Source organism: Peromyscus eremicus, chromosome 7 (genome assembly GCF_949786415.1).
Source record: "Peromyscus eremicus chromosome 7, PerEre_H2_v1, whole genome shotgun sequence".
NCBI lineage: Eukaryota > Metazoa > Chordata > Mammalia > Rodentia > Cricetidae > Peromyscus > Peromyscus eremicus.
The window spans coordinates 16,901,967-16,919,595 of record NC_081422.1 but is presented as its reverse complement, the minus strand read 5'-3'; the positions used below and the strand labels follow the sequence as shown (position 1 = coordinate 16,919,595).

The following is a 17,629-nucleotide window of genomic DNA, read 5'->3' as shown; positions in this document are numbered from 1 at the left end:
ACATCTTTCTCATAAGGATTGACATTCAGGGTAAGACAGGATCCTGCAAGGTCTGCAGGGGCAAGTTTAGCAGGAGCCCAGGACACACATATTTACTTGGGTTTCTCTGGGCAGATCAGGGCTCTGAGTTGGTCAGCATCATCATAGGTCTGTTCATGCCCCAATGGGTGGTGACCTTTGCAATGGCCTTACCGTATGTCTTCAGATGCAGAACCAGAGTGGCAGCTACCACTTGAGAAACACAAGGACCTCTGTGCCTCTCAAGCCACTGCAGTCTGAAGACACAGCCCTGGAAGAGTTGTCCTGAGCTGGGGGGATCTTAGGGCAAGATTGATGGGTGACTGGGCTGTATCAAGTTCCCCATCAATAAAACCTTCAAACTCCATGGCCTGTGGTTTGATTTCTTTTTCTAACAGAAAAACAAAAAACAAACCAACAAAAAACCCAACAGTTTATTACAGTAAGTGAATTCAGAAAATGTTTGAGAAAGCACAATATAATACTAATTATTATTGGTTAGCACTTGCTAACTAATAATAGACCTCCCAAAGGCTGAGATTCCAGGTGTGTGCCTCACCGACTTTTCAGGCGCTGCTGCGGATAGAATGGATTTTTCGTCACTACCTGGCACGGGCTCCCTGCTGCAGCTCCGCCCATCTACTCAATGGCCAAGAGTCAGGGCAAGGGGGCTGCACTCGCTCCAGCCAATAGGCTGAAGTGGGCCGGGGAAGAGGCGGGACTTCCACCAACCAATCAGTACGCGCGCCCTCCTTGCCGCTCTATGTCGCTCCGCCCTGAGCTCGCTGGTCCCAGAAGGCGCCGGGTCTCCCAAGATGGCGGCCGACGTGTCCGTTACTCACCGGCCGCCGCTCAGCCCGGAGGCGGAGGCCGAAGCGGAAACTCCCGAGACCGCCGATCGCCGGGCGCCTGAACAAGAGCTGCCGCCGCTCGATCCGGAAGAGATCCGGAAACGCCTGGAACATACTGAGCGCCAGTTCCGTAACCGCCGCAAGATACTGATCCGAGGCCTCCCGGGGGACGTGACCAACCAGGTATGGGGGGGGGTGAGAGCGTGGCGGGAAATACCACGGTGCGCGTGCGCAGGGGAAACCAGGCAAAACCAACGCTGCTGTGTGTGGGGACTTTGCCCAGTGCTGCATCCTCTCCCGGGTTCAGGAGACTTTAAGAAAGAGGTGGAAACGCCATGGTCAGGAAGGGCAAAAAAAAAAAAAAAACAACTTTGGACTACGGGCCAGCGTTGCTAGGGGCGACCACCGGGCTTGGGCGAGACCAAGTGGTTGAAAGGGGCAGGTAGTTTCAGGGGGCGTGCAGCTGTGGCCTCATTGAAGTGTTGCGGGAGATTGTGAATGGATTGATTGAAATAGAGAATCCAACTGGCCCAAGCATACTCAGAGAGTGCCTTCCCTCTTCTGCCGTGGGGTGGCGGGAGCTCAAATCTGGAAGTTTCAGGATTAGAGTATGGCCTTCCTTATCAAAGATGAATCAACACCTTTAAGAAGTAGACCCGGAAGTTGGAGCTGCATCTCTCAAAAGGCCTACTAGAATTGACTTGAGAAAATGAAGTCTCCCTTCGATGTGAACGGGCCGGGGGTGGGGTGGGGATGGGATTGTGTATTCTGAGGCACTTCCCTATGGCTAATCTTGTCTGCCGGGAGTGCCCTTCTCTTGGGGACCTGCATGGAGCAGGGCGTGCAGTGCTCTTTGAACCTAAGAAAGTGGTATCTGTGTTGCCCTGCCCGGTGGTGGTGGGATAGGCCCTTTCTGCTCGCTGCTAAGAATCTCTGCTCATATAGCCGGGCGCTGGTGGCACACGCCTTTAATCCCAGCACTTGGGAGGCAGAGCCAGGCGGATCTCTGAGTTCGAGGCCAGCGTGGTCTACAGAGTGAGTTCCAGGACAGCCAAGGCAGTTACACAGAGAAACCCTGTCTCATCCAAACAAAACAAAAGGATCTCTGCTTACTGGCTCACCCTAGTACCTACTACTATGTGGGCACATGGCTATTGAGGCTCCAGAGGTGTTGGAGAGCGTGATAAGGGGACAGACCTGGAATAGAAACCTGTGTGCATGATCTAGTGCATATCTGGAACTGCCCATCCTACATCATACATGGGTCATCAGATGAAAACAGGCCAGGCAACTTGCCCTGGAAGCCAGCATTCATTGACAGCAGCCCTGTCAATATGAGGGAGTTTGGGGTGGCCTGTGCAATCAGCCACACGGTGTATAGTCCTTAAGTGCATGGAGTCCCTGATTGGGTACCCTGGGTAGCATGCCCCGTGTTGGCCTAACAATTTGTGTAGTTCACCTCTTACAGCCTCAGTTTCCTTGTGGACAAAATAGTAAGTAATTAGATGTAAAATTGTTGGACCCTTACATAGAGGATCAGACAGGTCGGGCAATCTCCTTGAAGGCATTCAATTTGAGTTGTTGGTGTTCCTAGCATGTAATCTACAACCTTGCCCTGCACAGCCTTGGGTAGAAGATTGTTGTTACAGTAAAATGGAGATGTTCGTTTATCTACTGTATGGCCGGCCTGGCCAGTGACTCCTGGCTTCTGATTGTGTCTTTGCAGGAAGTACATGATCTCCTGAGCGACTACGAACTCAAGTACTGTTTCGTGGACAAATACAAAGGGACAGGTTTGTGGGCCATGGGCGGGCCAGGGCAAGGATGACAGTCCCCAACAGTGACAGGAGGGACCTGGCTGAGCATTTGTTCTCCTGAACTGTGGGTCCTATATTGTCCTAGAGGATGCACTCACCAGGAGCCGTTGTCTGATCCTTGTTCTGATTGTCCATTTCTTCATTTTTGAGATAGGGCAGTGTAGTGAATATAGCTCTTCCTGGCCTGTACCTCACTATGTAGATCAGGTTGGCCGTGAAATCACAGAGGTCCACCACCTTCCTGCCTTTGTTGATTGAGTGCTGGGATTAGAGGCGTGTACCTTCATGCCAGCTTGTTTATTTTGTGTGTATGAGTGTGAGCATGAGCAACAAGTGGGGAAGTTAGAGGACAGCTGTCTAAAGTCAGTTCTTTCCACCTTGCTGAGGCGGCATCTCGTCTCTGTCATAGGCGGTTCTCCCATCTTAGACTAGGAAGACTGGATTACAGGTGCATATGAGAGCGCACCTACACATGGGAGTCTGGGACTAGAACTCAGGTTGTTAGGCGTGGCAGCAGGCTCCTTTACCTGGCCTTCTCTCCTTCTCTTTCCTTTCTTTTTTTTTCTCTGTAGCCCAGGTTGTCCTGGAGTTCTTGATGTAGCCCCAGCTATCCTGAAGCTTGTAGCAATCCTTCCTTAGCTTCCACTGCTGCTTTGGGTTTGTTTGTTTGTTTGTTTCCTTTGGTTTTTCGAGACAGGGTTTCTCTGTGTAGCCCCGGCTGTCCTGGATCTCCCTCTGCGGACCAGGCTGGACTTGAACTAACAGAGATCTACATTCCTCTACCTCCCGAGTGCTGGGGTTAAAAGTCACTGCCTGGCACATGCCTTTAATCCCATTGCTTGGGAGGCAGATGCAGATGGATCTCTGTGAGTTCAAAGCCAGCCTGGTCTACAGAGGGAGATCCAGGACAGCCAGGGCTACAGAGAGAAACCCTGTCTCGAAATACCAAATTTAAAAAAAAAAAAAAAAAGTCACCACCTGGCCTTTTTTTTGTAAGTTTTAGTTATCTTTATTTGATGTGTATGGGTGTTAGGCCAGAAGAGAGCACCAGATTCTGTGGAAAAAGAGTTATAGAAGGGTGTAGCTTTGCGCCTCTCCTGGATCTCGCTCTGTAGACCAGGCTGTCCTTGAACTCACAAAGATCCGCCTGCCTCTGCCCCCCGAGTGCTGGGATTAAAGGCGTGCGCCACCACCGCCCGGTGCAACAAGTGCTCTTAAGGGCTGAGTCATCTCTTCAGCCCCATTTTTGGTTTTTGACTTTTGGTTTTATTTTAATCAGGTCTCATATAAACCAGACTAGAGTCAAACTTATTGTGTGAGTGAGGATGACCTTGAACATCAAGACATCCTCCTGCCTCCACTTTCAAAGTGCTGGCCATATGAGGCATGTATCACTGTGCTCAGCTCCACCACTGTTCTTACCTGTCCCCTCATAACCCAAGCCCTCGGGCCACCCTCCTCTGTCATTGTAGGCTGAGGCTGGCACATTTGCCCTCACATGGAGTGGTCAAGTCCGTGCCCATGGATAAGACGGGGGTTGGCTTCTTGTGTGAGGCCATCAGTGATTGTCTGTGCTTTCCAGTATGTACCAGGTGTGAAGAGCATCTAGAACCTTCTCTGCACATCTCATGTGGAGAATGTGCCCCCGTTAAGCCCTGCCTGGCAGGCTAGGCACTGGGTAAGATCCTGGGCATTGGAGGCAGGTGGGCTCCAGCTGGAGAGCTGGTCCCTGCTCACCGTGAGTGTGTGCACACAACAAGCCAGGGTGAGCTGAGTGCTTAGGATGCAGCTGCCTAGGAGGGCCAGGGCCAGGGCGCGGCACTTGTCAGATAAGCATGAGTACCACAGTTGGAACCCCAACATCTACGGAAGTGCAGGGTGGGCCTGATGACCCACTCCTCATCCAAGTGTGAATGAGCTGGCTAGGTCGATTAGCCTGATGAGCAAGCCCAGGCTTCAGATGAGAGACCAGCTTCCACCTGTACCTGTGCAGCTGGAAGAAGAAGAATACGGTCATAGGCATCAACAAGTCAGACAGTTGGCAAGCACCCCTGTGCAGTCACCTCCACAGGGCCTGGAGCACACCAAAACCCAAGGGTGTTTGAGTCCCTCTTTGAAAAATCATCCTAGGAGCAGTGAGGGCGCTCAGTGGGTAACGGTACTGCACCAGCCTGATGGCCCGAGGCCAGTCCCTGCACCTACGTGGTAAAGCAGAGAACTGACCCTTCAGAGGTGTTCTCTGACGCTGGAGGGCGAGGATCAGAGCTTCAGGCTCCTTGGCTACAGAATGCCTTTGAGGACAGCCTGGGGTACATGAGACCTTCAAAAACTGAAGAGGCAAAATAGGTTATGGAATCAAAAGCCATGGGGGACTGAGTGGGGGTCAGGTAAAGGGGCAGGGTTCAGGCAGGGCGTATCTGGCAGGGTCCGGGAAGCCACACCAATTGCCGTGATGGGAGCTGAAGAGGACACAGGCTGGGCCACCTGCTTAGGGTCTCTGACCAAGGGTTCCTGTGGTCGTAAGATGGCTTCTGAGTGAGGAAGCTAGCGGGGCAGAACGCGACTCTGAAGACCAACTGTCTCGGGTGATTTTGTTGTATCTTTTTAGAGTGTGTGTGTGTTAGCATGCGTTTAGGTCTGAGGACAACTTGTAGGAGTCTGTTTCTCATATTCCACATGTCCCTGAGGATTGAACTTAGGTTGTTAAGTTTGGTGTCAAGGCCTCTGCGTGCTGAGCCATCTGGTCCTCTACCCTTTTGTATTTTTAACTTTTTTTACTTGATTTTGTGAGTGCTCTGTATGTGTGTGATACTGGAGCTTAAGTTTCGAGCCTTGCACATGCTAGAAAAGCGCTCTAATGCTGAGGTACATTCTTAGTCCTGATTATTTCTTTTTTTTATTATTGTTATTTTGTGGTGCCAAAGATGAATACTCTTAATGCTGGACTACATCCCCAGCCTTCGATTGGTGTTTTTGAGACAGTGTGTTATGTAGCCCAAGGTGGCCTCAACTCACTATGTAGCCAGGGGTGACCTTGAATTTCTGATCCTCCTGCTTCAGTCTTGCATGTGGTGAAGTCACTGGTATGTTCTACCACACCTGCCCTATAGACGGAACCTAAGGCATCATGCATGCTAGGCAAGCCCTCTGCCAGCTAAGCTATGTTACTGGTTCCAGCCCTTGGTTTTTTAGGACAGAATCTCACTAGATAGCAGCCCAGGATGAACTCTGTGCCCAGTCTTACAAATGCTGGGATCACAGACAGGTGATACCGTTCCCTACCCACAGCCTGGCTCTTGGGCTGCTGATCTGGGCCTGTTTATTCTCCACCAAAAATGGTAGATGTGAGGGTTAACCTGTTCCATTTGACAGATGAGAAAGTTGAGATGCCAGAACCTTTAAGAACTTTGGGCTTGGGGCTGGAGTGATGGCTCAGTGGTTAAGAGCACTGATTGCTCTTCCAGAGGACCGAGGTTCAATGCCCAGCACCTACATGATGGTTCATAAACATCTGTAACTCTAGTTCCAGGGGATCTGGTACCCTCTTCTGACCTTCGCAGGCAGCAGGCACATAGGTGGTGCACAGAAATACATGCAGGCAAGCATGCACATAAAATACAATTAAAAAAGATGGCAGTGTTGGCGCACTCCTTTAATCCCAGCACTCCGGAGGCAGAGGCAGACAGATCTCTGTGGTCTCTACAAAAATAATTCCAGGGCTGCTAGAAACCATGTCTTGAAAACAAACAAACAAAAAGCTTGGGGCTTCAGCCTGAGCTCTAGTGACCACCTGCTTAACCATTAACTTTAGTGTCACCTGAGTGACACACTGGGCAGAGCCATGTGCACAGTGAGTAACCACTCAGGATTGTGAACTGCTGTGGGAGATGTCAGGGAAGGGACTGGAAATCCAAGGCTCCAGATGGCTTGTTTGTGCTTGCCAGTGGCAGTTCATGTTCCTGGTTTGGCCATCACACTTGGTTTAGAGGGCCCAGGATAGGATCACAAGTCCACTCTGACCCCAGGTCCTCTCTGCCTTGCAGCTTTTGTGACCCTGCTGAATGGGGAGCAGGCTGAAGCTGCCATCAGCGCCTTCCACCAGAGCCACCTTCGAGAGCGGGAGCTGTCAGTGCAGTTGCAGCCTACCGATGCTCTGCTGTGTGTGGCCAACCTGCCACCCAGCCTGACACAGGCACAGTTTGAGGAGCTGGTGCGGCCATTTGGCAGCCTGGAGCGCTGCTTCCTAGTGTACAGTGAGCGAACAGGCCACTCTAAGGGCTATGGCTTTGCAGAGTACATGAAGAAAGACTCGGCTGCCAGGGCCAAGTCTGATTTGCTGGGCAAGCCACTGGGCCCACGCACACTGTACGTGCACTGGACAGATGCCGGGCAGCTGACCCCTGCCTTGTTACACTCCCGGTGTCTCTGTGTGGACCACCTGCCACCCGGCTTCAGCGATGTGGATGCCTTGCGCCGGGCACTATCAGCCGTCTATACGCCCACCTTCTGTCAGGTAGGTCCTGGGCCCTTTGATAAAGCAGTGCCACCCTTTTGAATGAGACTCTTGGGAGAGGTTCTGGGGTATGGTGTCTGAGAACCCAGATGTATTCCAAAGGCGTGAATGCCAATCCTCAGCTCATCTATTGTAAGTAGGCAGGGAGTCCTCATATCCTCATCATTCATACACTCATTATCATGTAGCCCAGGCTAGCCTACTCTTGCCTAAACCTCATAATTGCTAGAATTATGGGTAGGGTGACACTCCACTTGACTCAAGTGTGTTTGTTCATTATTTTGTTTTTTGAGATAGCATCTCATGTAGCACATACTCACCCTGAACTTGGTATATAAATGAGGATGAGCTTGAATTCCAGATCCTCCTGATTCTATTTCTCAAGTAGGGCATGCTCTAGCATGCTAAATTTATGGGGTATAGGGGTTGGAATTCCCTAGGGCTTCCTGCATTCTAGGTAAGTACTCTCTACCTGCTCAGCCCCAGCCCCCATCAAAGGCTTCTTGAGCCTCTGGGCTCCTAGCACCAAGCCAGGGCTTAGATGGATTCCAGCCCTCTATATCCTCAGCAAATCCTTTTGTCTGCACCTTGCTCTCTCTCCTGTCCTCCCTGACCCATTTTCTAGACAGGATCTCATTTCATAGCCCTGGATGGCCTGGAACTCACAGAGATCTGCCTGCCTTTGCCTCCTGAGTGCTGGGATTAAAGGCGTGTGCCACAGTGCTTAGCCTAGAGAGGCCAAGTATTAAAAGTGTCTGTCTCGCCGGGCGGTGGTGGCGCATGCCTTTAATCCCAGCACTCGGAGGCAGAGGCAGGCGATCTCTGTGAGTTCAAGGCCAGCCTGGTCTACAAAGTGAGTTCCAGGAAAGGCACAAAACTACACAGAGAAACCCTGTCTCAAAAAACCAAAAAAAAAAAAAAAAAAAAATGTCTGTTAAGGTGTCTGTTGCTGGGAAGAGACACCATGACCACAGCAACTCTTAAAAAGGAAAACATTGAATTCAGAGGTTTTCATCATCATGGTGAGACATGGTGCTGGTTACATCTTGATCAAAGGCAACAGGAAGTGAACTGTGACACAGGGAGTAGCTTGAGCATAGGAGACCTCAGAGCCTGTTCCTACAGTGACACACTTCCTCCAACAAGGCCACACCACTCCAACAAGGCTACACCTCCTAATAGTACCACTCCCTATGGGGGCCATTTTCTTCCAATCCACCACAGTATCTTTAAAAAAAAAACAACCCAAAACTTACTTGTTTGTATGCCTCTGTATATATGTGTGCATATAAGTGTGCATACTACAGTACCTGTACAGTAGTTAAGTACCTCTGAACCTGTACAGTGTTCAGAGGACAGCTTGCAAGCATCATTTCTTCTTCAACCATGTGGACACTGGGGGTCAAACTCAGTTTGTGAGGCTTAACAGCAAGGGGCTTTGCCTACTGAGCCCTCTCACTGGCCATTATGAATGATGATTATAAAAGCTAGTGCCTTCATTCTTTTTGAGGGGAGATTTTCAAGACAGGGTTTCTCTGTGTAGTTTTGGTGCCTGTCCTGGATCTTGCTCTATAGACCAGGCTGGCCTCGAACTCACACAGATCTGCTAAAGGCGTGCACCACCGCTGCCTGGTGCTCCTTCATTCTTATGGTCCCATGTATTTATTTATTTTGTCAATGCTGAATGGAACTCAGGACCTTGTCCAGTAAGTGCTTTACCACAGAGCTATATGGCAGTTCCTCAGTAGATACTTACTGAACAGTGTTGAGTCTGCAGTTGTGTTCTGGTGCCCTGAATAGAAAGAACATGGGCTTGAGGGTCAGAGACTGATCCTGGTCCGGGTCTCCATCTTCCTGTTCAGAACTCATGTGGTCCTGGTCACATTGTGACTCCTTTGCATCTGTCTCTGTTGGTTTATAAGATAAGCATAGTTATGAGCCAAGGGTGTGGTTCATGGGTAGAGTGCCTACCTAGAATGTGCCAGTGAGGGGCTGGGGGCATGGCTTAGCTGCCTATCCTGTGCTAGGACCTGGATTCATCCCAGCTCAGTAGGTAAGGACAAGCTTGATGACATGAGCTGATTCCTGAGCCCTACATGGTAGAAAGAGAACAGTTTCCCTCAAGTTGTCCATTGACTTCCACACATGCCCCATGACATACATGAACTCACAAAATAAAATATAATTTAATTTTTTTAAGTAATAAAGCACTGAGCATAATGATACACACCTTTCTTTTCTTTTTTGTTTTTTGTTTTTTAAAAAAAACAGGGTCTGTACATAGCTCTGACTGTCCAGGAACTCAAAATGTAGACCAGGCTAGCCATGAACTCACAGAGATCCACCTGACTCTGCCTCCTGAGTGAGTGCTGGAGTCAGGCTATGATATACACCTTTAAATCCTAGCACTGCAGAAGTAGAGGCAGAAAGATCTGTGTGAGTTCCAGGGCAGCTTGGGCTACACAGTGAGACCCCTGTCTTTAACAAAAGTAAGAAAACAAGGTGAGGGCCCCACCCGCCTGGGCCCACAGGCAGGTGAGTTGCTATGGAAATAGACTCAGCAACAGGCTTCCTGGGCTGAGTTCAGCTTGAGGACAGGCCACGTGTTTGTTGTGCCTGATTCTGTGCTTAGATTCTCATTGCTTTCCCTGCCTGCCTTCTCCGTGGGTTCTGAGAATTTAGTGTGGGTCCTGTGGACTGGTGTTTACCTCCTGAGTCATCTCTCCAGCCCTACTGACTTAGGTTGCTTTTTGTTTGTTTGGTTTTTCTTTTTCAAGACAGGGTTTCACTGTGTGACAGCCTGGGCTGTCCTAGAACTAGCGCTGTAGCCCAGGCTGGCCTCAGACTTGGAGATCCACCTGCCTCTGCCTCCTGAGTGCTGAGTGCACCACCCCCGCCTGGTGACTTTTTTTTTCTTTTTGGCAGAGCAAGGGCTGATATTTTACTTCTTTTGAGACAAGTTTTCATGATGTAGCCAAGGCTATTTTGAAATCTGCTATGTCGTCCAGGCCTTCTTGCCTCTGTGTTTACAGAGTGCTGTGGTTACAGGGGTATGCCAGCATACCTAGCCTTCGCCCTCCCGTCCTTTTTTCCTCCCTTACTCCTTTTCTCTTTAAGACAGTGTCTTTCAAAACAGTGTCTCACTGTATAAACCCAGCACTGAAGGTGGAGACAGGAAGATTACTTGCTGACTTGTAGCTTAGCCGAGAAAATGTGAGCCCCAGGCTCAGGAAGAAAGCCTGTCTGAAAGGAGTGGAGACTGACTACAGAACACTTGTCTTCCTCTGTATGTGCAAAACACACACACAGTGCCAAAAACCTATTTTCTTGAAGGGCTGGGTGTGGTGGCATTTATCTTTAATCTAACACTCGGGAGGCAGAGGTAGGCAGGTACCTGTGAGTTCCAGGCTAGCCAGAGCAAGACAGTGAGCTCCTGTCTAGTAAAGATTTTAGAATACGGTAATAGAGTATGGGCAGCATTGGACCAGTGTAGCTTCCATCCAGTCTCACTGCTGGAACACACCTAGTGTGAGCTTCTAGATAGGAAAGGGCTATGCCCCAGCAGACCACTGGTGAAGTGACAGCTCTGCCTGTGACTAGTGCCTCTCTGTCCTGGCACCGTGACCTCCACATCCACCCGGCAATAGCAGCTTTGACTAGCCAGCCTGTGGGCCCTGGCTACCTGGCAGGCCTAGGTGCCTCCTCCCAAGTCAGCAACTACCACAGTACCTATAGCCCAATGTATATGTTCAGGACACTCTGCAAACCATCCCTTACCTCCTGATGTTCCTGTCAGAATTTGTTCCCAGCATGGCAGCACAAATACCAAAGCGGCGGCTTTAGTTGAGGTGGGTCCTGTCTGCCCTCTGGCTAGCCACGTGGCCTTGGGCAAGCTGACCTAGGGCCTTCTAGCCTCTACACAGATTTAGTGACCAGATAATGGGCACAGGGCTGGGAACAGTGAGTAGCAAGTAGTCGTCCTCTCCAGCGGCTCACTGTCAATGGTTGGGGTCTTTGCGGTTGCTTGCCTGGTGCTCACACGTGCATCTCCCACAGCTGGCGTGTGGCCAGGATGGGCAGCTGAAGGGCTTTGCGGTGCTGGAGTACGAGACAGCAGAGATGGCAGAGGCTGCGCAACAGCGGGCAGATGGCCTGGCGCTGGGGGGCAGTCACCTCCGCGTGTCCTTCTGTGCTCCGGGTCCCCCTGGCCGGAGCATGCTGGCCGCACTCATTGCTGCCCAGGCCACGGTGAGTAGGGGTGCACCCTGGACACCAGTGTCTCCCCTTTGTGACCTCTGCTCTGAGCCTTCCTCTGCTCCTCTCCTCAGGCTCTCAACAGAGGCAAGGGACTCCTGCCTGAGCCAAACATCCTGCAGCTATTGAACAACCTGGGCCCATCTGCCTCCCTCCAGCTGCTCCTCAACCCTCTGCTGCATGCAGGCGCCAGTGGCAAGCAGGGTAAGACGGGCCACACGTGGTTGTAGGGTGTCATTCAAAAGCCACTCCTCCTACGTTGGTGGCTGTGGCATGAGGATGGAGGTCCCTAAAGGGAGCAGAACTTGAAGCAGGAAGAGACCCACCCATCACTTCTGAGAACTGGGGGTTGTGCTGGGTGGTGGGTTGTCACAGTGTATCCATGTCTCTCTCATTCCAGGCCTCCTGGGTGCGCCTCCTGCCATGCCACTGCTCAGTGGGCCTGCCCTGTCCACTGCACTGCTGCAGTTAGCCCTGCAAAGCCAGAGCCAAAAGGTAAGAGCCTCACGGTGGGGGCCGCCCCCACAGGCACCTGTTCTAGCCCACCCCTTCTGTCAGAATGAGATGTCTCTGCTCTGGTGGCCAGGGCATCCATAGCTATCCCCAAAGTGAATATGGCCAAGAAAGCCTGACCTTGTGCGATTGGGATGTAGTTACTCTTGGTCAGCATTGTTGTGTGATGAGCAAGGGCCTGGGTGCTAAGGACTGTCACTGTGTATGTGTGACAGTGGTGGAAAGTATTTCCCATATGATCCCCAATGTATAGGACAGGGCTTCACATTCAGGAGCCCATAGGCCACATGAGTAGGTCACAGGTGGAGGTCAAAGGTGCTGGGAGGCTCCGTGTGTGTCTGCCTGTGACTAACTTGGGAGTTGGTGCTGGGCATTGTGACTGCCAGGACTGTGGGTGGCCCGCCTGTGTCTGCTGCCCAGACCACACTGTTCCCACCTCCAGCTGACTGTACTCTGTTCTAGAAGCCTGGGATCCTGGGAGATTCACCTCTGGGTACCCTCCAGGCCGGCGCCCAGCCTGCCAACTCCCTCCTTGGGGAGCTGTCTGCAGGTAAAGTTGGACCCTGCCACCCCACCTCTGTCCTGCTGCCCTTCCCCATGAATTCTGTTTAGCCTTGGGCAGGTGACCTGATTTGTCTGGGTCATTCTCCTGTTGCTTTGGTGCCCACCTCATGGGGCCGCTGGGAATATCTTAGAATGCTGATGCTCAAAGAGTCCTTGGGTCACTGACTGCCGCTAGGGCCCAGGGACCATGGGTAGAGTGGCTCTTCAGGTCTGGGCCCTTAGCTGACACCTTCCTTCTCTCTTTAGGGGGGGGCCTGGCCCCGGAACTGCCGCCCCGCCGAGGGAAGCCACAACCCTTATTACCACCACTGCTGGGCCCTTCTGGGGGTGACCGGGAGCCCATGGGTCTGGGTCCCCCAGCATCCCAGCTCACTCCACCCCCAGCCCCTGTGGGGCTCCGAGGCTCCAGTCTTAGAGGCCTCCCGAAGGACAGTGGGCCCCTGCCAACGCCCCCTGGGGTAAGGTGCCACCCTGTTTCCAGCCTCCCCTTCCTTTGAGGTCCCCTCTGCCCAGGGCCTTAGAAAAACCAACCCTCCTGTTACAGGTCTCACTGTTGGGGGAGCCCCCAAAGGACTACCGCATCCCCCTGAACCCCTACCTGAATCTACACAGCCTGCTTCCATCCAGCAACCTGGCAGGCAAGGAGACCCGGGGCTGGGGAGGCTCTGGGAGAGGCCGCCGCCCGGCTGAGCCCCCTCTGCCCAGTCCTGCAGCTCCTGGGGGAAGCAGTGGCAGCAGCAGTGGCAGCAAAGCCTTCCAGATGAAGTCCCGCCTGCTCAGCCCCATTGCCAGCAACCGCCTGCCCCCTGAGCCAGGGCTGCCTGACAGCTATGGCTTTGATTACCCCTCGGTGAGTACCAGGGCTGCCCTGGATTCTGCCTGTCCATCTACAAACCGTGCGGGGTGAGCTTCCCTGGTCCAAACAGCCAACGGAGATAGCTCAGTCACAGGCATGAGGATCTGAGTCTCATTCTCAGAATCCACATAAATAAAGCCAGGAGGACTGGCATGCTTGTAGCCCCATTCTGAAGAGGCAGAGACAGGCAGGAGATCTAGTCTAATAGGTAAACTCCAGGCCAATAAAGAGATCCTGTCTCTACTGGGTTTGCTCGTGAGGCGGGAAGATGGCTCTGAGTTCGAGGCCAGCCTGGTCTACATAGCAAATTCCAGGTGAACCATAGCTGCATAGCGATGCTTTGTCTCCAAAAAGGTGGACAGGGCTAGGCCAGTCAGTGGTTCAGTATGTGAAGTGTGAAGGACTGGGGTTTGGATCCTCAGAACCAGTGTAAAAACTGGGCAGGTATGGCAGTTTACCTGTAATCCCAGGGAGTATGAGCTGGAAACTATTTCTGGAGGGTGCTGACTAGCTAGATAAATGGAATTGGCAAGCTCTGGACACTAGTGAGAAACCTTACTTCAGTGAACAAGGTGGAGAAAGACCCTGGATGCCATCCTTTGTCCTCCATACACATGTGTGCAAACACATGAGCAAACAGGCCCAAAACTGCAGAGAATAAGTAAGGTGGGTGGCTCCAGAAACAGCACCAGGGTCATCCTCCGGCACGCTCACAGGTGCAGGTGGGGCACAGGACAAAGCAGGCACACACACTGTCACCTGGGTGCTGCTGTGCCAGCACTGGGAGGTGGAGGCAGGATGAGCAGGAGTTCAGAGCTGGCCCTGGTTACATGAGACCCTCAAAAACAGACAATTAAAGGTGTGGCTGGTGAGATTCTCAGCTGTCCAAGATGCTTATCTCAATCCTGAAGGCCTGAGTTCTGTTGCTGGTCAGTCCCACATGGCAGAGGGGGAGAACCTACTCCCTCGAGTTGTCCCCTCACCTACACATGGGTACACACAGGCACAAAAAGTGTAATTAAAACTTCCTGCCAGCTAATGGTGGCTCACGCCTTTAATGCAGCACTTGGGAGGCAGAGGCAGGTAGATCTCTGAGTTTGAGGCCAGCCTGGTCTGCAAAACAAGTTCTGGGACAGCCAGGACTATACAGAGAAACCCTGTCTCAAAAAAAACAAAAACAATAAAAATTTTTTTAATAGTATAAAATGTGTGTGAATTGTACCTGAGACGCTGGTGACTTTCTCGTTGGACTTAGGAACACACACACACCCCGCACCCCCCCCCCCCCCAATGTCTCCTTCTTTATGTGGCATTCCAAAATCCAAGGCAACTTGGTCAGAAACACTCCCAGTTGGTTCCAGGTACTTTGTCAAAGGCCGCTCAGCCTCCTTTCTCTAGTATCAGGTGGGCAGTCAGGAGCTTGTCGCCAACATGCTCCCTTTTCTTAAGTCTCTGTCCATGTCTGTCTCTTTCAGACTTCAGTCCATGTTGATTTTTTACTTGGGTTTTGATTTTTTTGAGACAAGGCCTCATGTAGCCCAGGCTGGCCTCAACTCACTGTGTAGCTGAGAATGACTCTGAATGTCTTATCCTCTTCCCTCTACCTGAGTGCTGGGATCTCAGCCTTTACCATCACACCCAGTCTATATGGTACTGGGGATGGAAGCCAGCCTTTTATACTTGCTCGCTGGGCGGGGACTTAGCTTAGCCTAAGTCCCAAGGCATGCTTTCTCCCTAGAGAAAGGGCTTAGCATCTTGTCTGTCTGTGTCTTTCCCATTTTGAGCACGACACATGTCATTTCACAGCACCCATCCCGGGAGCCCAGGCAGGCACAGCTACCTCTGGGACAGGGCATTCCTTCACCTGCTCTGGCCTCAGCTGTGCTCGCTCGCTGAAGCCCCTGCAGGCCCACGTGTGGTCATGAATCCCTAGTGTTAACTGTGTGGACTGACCCAGGGTAAGGTTGGCAAACACCAACCCACCCACCCCCATGCTTTTGCCCCTTTGATTTAGGATGTGGGACCTCGACGGCTCTTCTCCCACCCTCGGGAGCCAGCCCTAGGGCCTCATGGACCCAGCCGACACAAGGTAAGAGCCAAGACACCATCGTACTGGCTGTGTGCCAGAGTGGATGTGGCAGTCAGCACCAGCTGTGTAACAAGAAGTGCCATCTCTTCAGAACTGAACTCCACAAATGTTTGTTCTTTGTTTTGTTTGGTTGGTTTTTGTTTTTGTTTTTGAGTCAGAGTCTCTCTGTGTAGCTGTGGCTGTCCTGGAACTTGCTCGGTAGACCAGGTTAGCCTCAAACTCAGAGATCTACCTGTCTCTGCCTCCAGAGTGCTGGAATTAAAGGCATGTGCCACCACTGCCTGGCTTCCACAAACTTGTGAGGCAATCTTGTGTTGCCCAATTCAAATTTCTAGGCTCAAGCATTTATTTCTCCCCCTAGGGGCAGTGGGTGCTTCCCTGGGAGCTTACCCCATGGCCACACACACAGGTCTGTTGAAGTGAAGGTCACTGGGCTCAGGTCACACAGCTCATCCTTCTGTGGTCCATCCTGAGTTTGATAAAGCAACTGTGGCTCCCAGAGGTCCCCAGAAGAGCACCATGACCAAGCTGAGTCGTGGTGGGGGAGGGTTTCTACCCTTACCTTCCTCACTCACTCAGCTGAACTTTTCTCTGCAGATGTCCCCGCCACCTAACAACTTCAGTGAGCCTCGGAGTGGTGGAGGCAGTGGGGGACCCCTCTCTCATTTTTATTCCGGTTCACCCACCTCCTACTTCACCAGTGGCCTACAGGCTGGCCTCAAGCAGAGCCACCTCAACAAGGTGAGGAGCCTGCCCCACCCAGGACTGGGCCCTGTGTGTCCATGTCTGTCTGTAGGGCTTTGTCATCCAGGGTGCCTCAGATATGGCTCCGTCGGTGGCAGGGCTCATCTTGCTCACGCTACAGTGGCCATGGCCCACTCTGGTTTCCTGCTGTGTGTGTGGAGCATAACACTGTTGAGCTTGTCTTCATCTCAAGGTCACCTAAATGTAGGTGTCTTATTCCCAGAGGACAGACACAGGAGAGACAGTTCAATTACCACCAGGCCTCATAGCTCCAGGTGGCAGGCACAAGGCTAGAATTGAACACTCAAGATTTCCTCCAGGGGTGACTTGCCCCACCTCTTTCGTTTCTGCAGGCCGTTGGTTCCTCCCCGATGGGCTCCAGTGAAGGGCTCCTGGGCCTCGGCCCTGGGCCCAATGGTCACAGCCACCTGCTAAAGGTACGGGCAAGGGGAGGGGGGGCACAGGGCTGGGGAGCCCTGGCCCCTGGGAGGCCCCTGACCCAGCCTCCCCTGCCATCTGTCTCCAGACCCCACTGGGCGGCCAGAAACGCAGTTTTTCCCACCTGCTGCCCTCGCCTGAGCCCAGCCCAGAGGGCAGCTACGTGGGCCAGCACTCCCAGGGCCTCGGCGGCCACTACGCAGACTCCTACCTGAAGCGGAAGAGGATTTTCTAAGGGGTCAGCGCCAGAGATGCTCCAAGGGCCTGCACCAAATTGCTTTTGGGTTTTTTCTGGTATTTGTGTTTTGTGGGATTTTATTTTTATTTTTTATGTCCTTTCTTTGGGTAATAGAGAAATCTCTGAAAAAGACTTTGCTGACCAACCAGCCGGAGCTCAAGGAATGTGGGGGTGTCTGGGGGCCACACCATTACCTGCAGGCCTGCTCCTGGAGCCAAAACCCTGCAGCCTTAGGAGAGAGGGGCCCGGCCTGCTCTCTTTCCCTGCCCAACTCCTGGCCTCCTGTGCCCAGTTCTCCAGGCCTCCTCGCCTGCCTCATCACTCGTGTGTTCTGGCCTTTCGAGTGCCTTTGGAGGTGTCCCTGACCTGTGAGGATCAGGGACAGTCCCCTTTTTTAAACTTAGACAATTGACTTTGATTTCCTTTTCTAATTTTTATTTTTTAAAACAACCAGGATGATGACCACATTCATCCCACCCACCCCCACCTCAGAAAAGCCCCGACTTTGATTCCTTCAGGGTCTGGCCTACCTGGGCCTCCATTCCACACTTTTGGTTTCCAACAGCTTAACCCTGTTCTCTTTTCCCAATCATCTGCTGCAGGTATAGCTGTCTCACGCCCCTGCCTGCCTACTCTGGCCAGTACCCCAGTATCTCCAGAGCCCCTGCCATAGTCTTCTTGCCTTCTGATGCCTTAAAGTTGGGTCACAGGTCCTACTAGGCCAGAGCTTCTCA

General features: G+C 52.1%; 1 protein-coding gene across 1 annotated transcript; it reads left to right on the top strand.

The window, feature by feature from the left end:
* The first annotated feature begins 791 nt into the window (after positions 1-791).
* On the top strand, positions 792-17,043 carry Raver1 (ribonucleoprotein, PTB binding 1). The gene is made up of 13 exons (XM_059267407.1): positions 792-1,052; positions 2,596-2,662; positions 6,730-7,199; positions 11,256-11,447; positions 11,528-11,657; positions 11,854-11,948; positions 12,429-12,516; positions 12,777-12,988; positions 13,075-13,380; positions 15,401-15,475; positions 16,073-16,216; positions 16,573-16,656; positions 16,746-17,043. The coding sequence occupies exons 1-13, from the start codon at positions 834-836 to the stop codon at positions 16,890-16,892; spliced, it is 2,229 nt and encodes a 742-aa protein (XP_059123390.1). The 5' UTR covers positions 792-833; the 3' UTR covers positions 16,893-17,043.
* Positions 17,044-17,629: the final 586 nt, after the last annotated feature.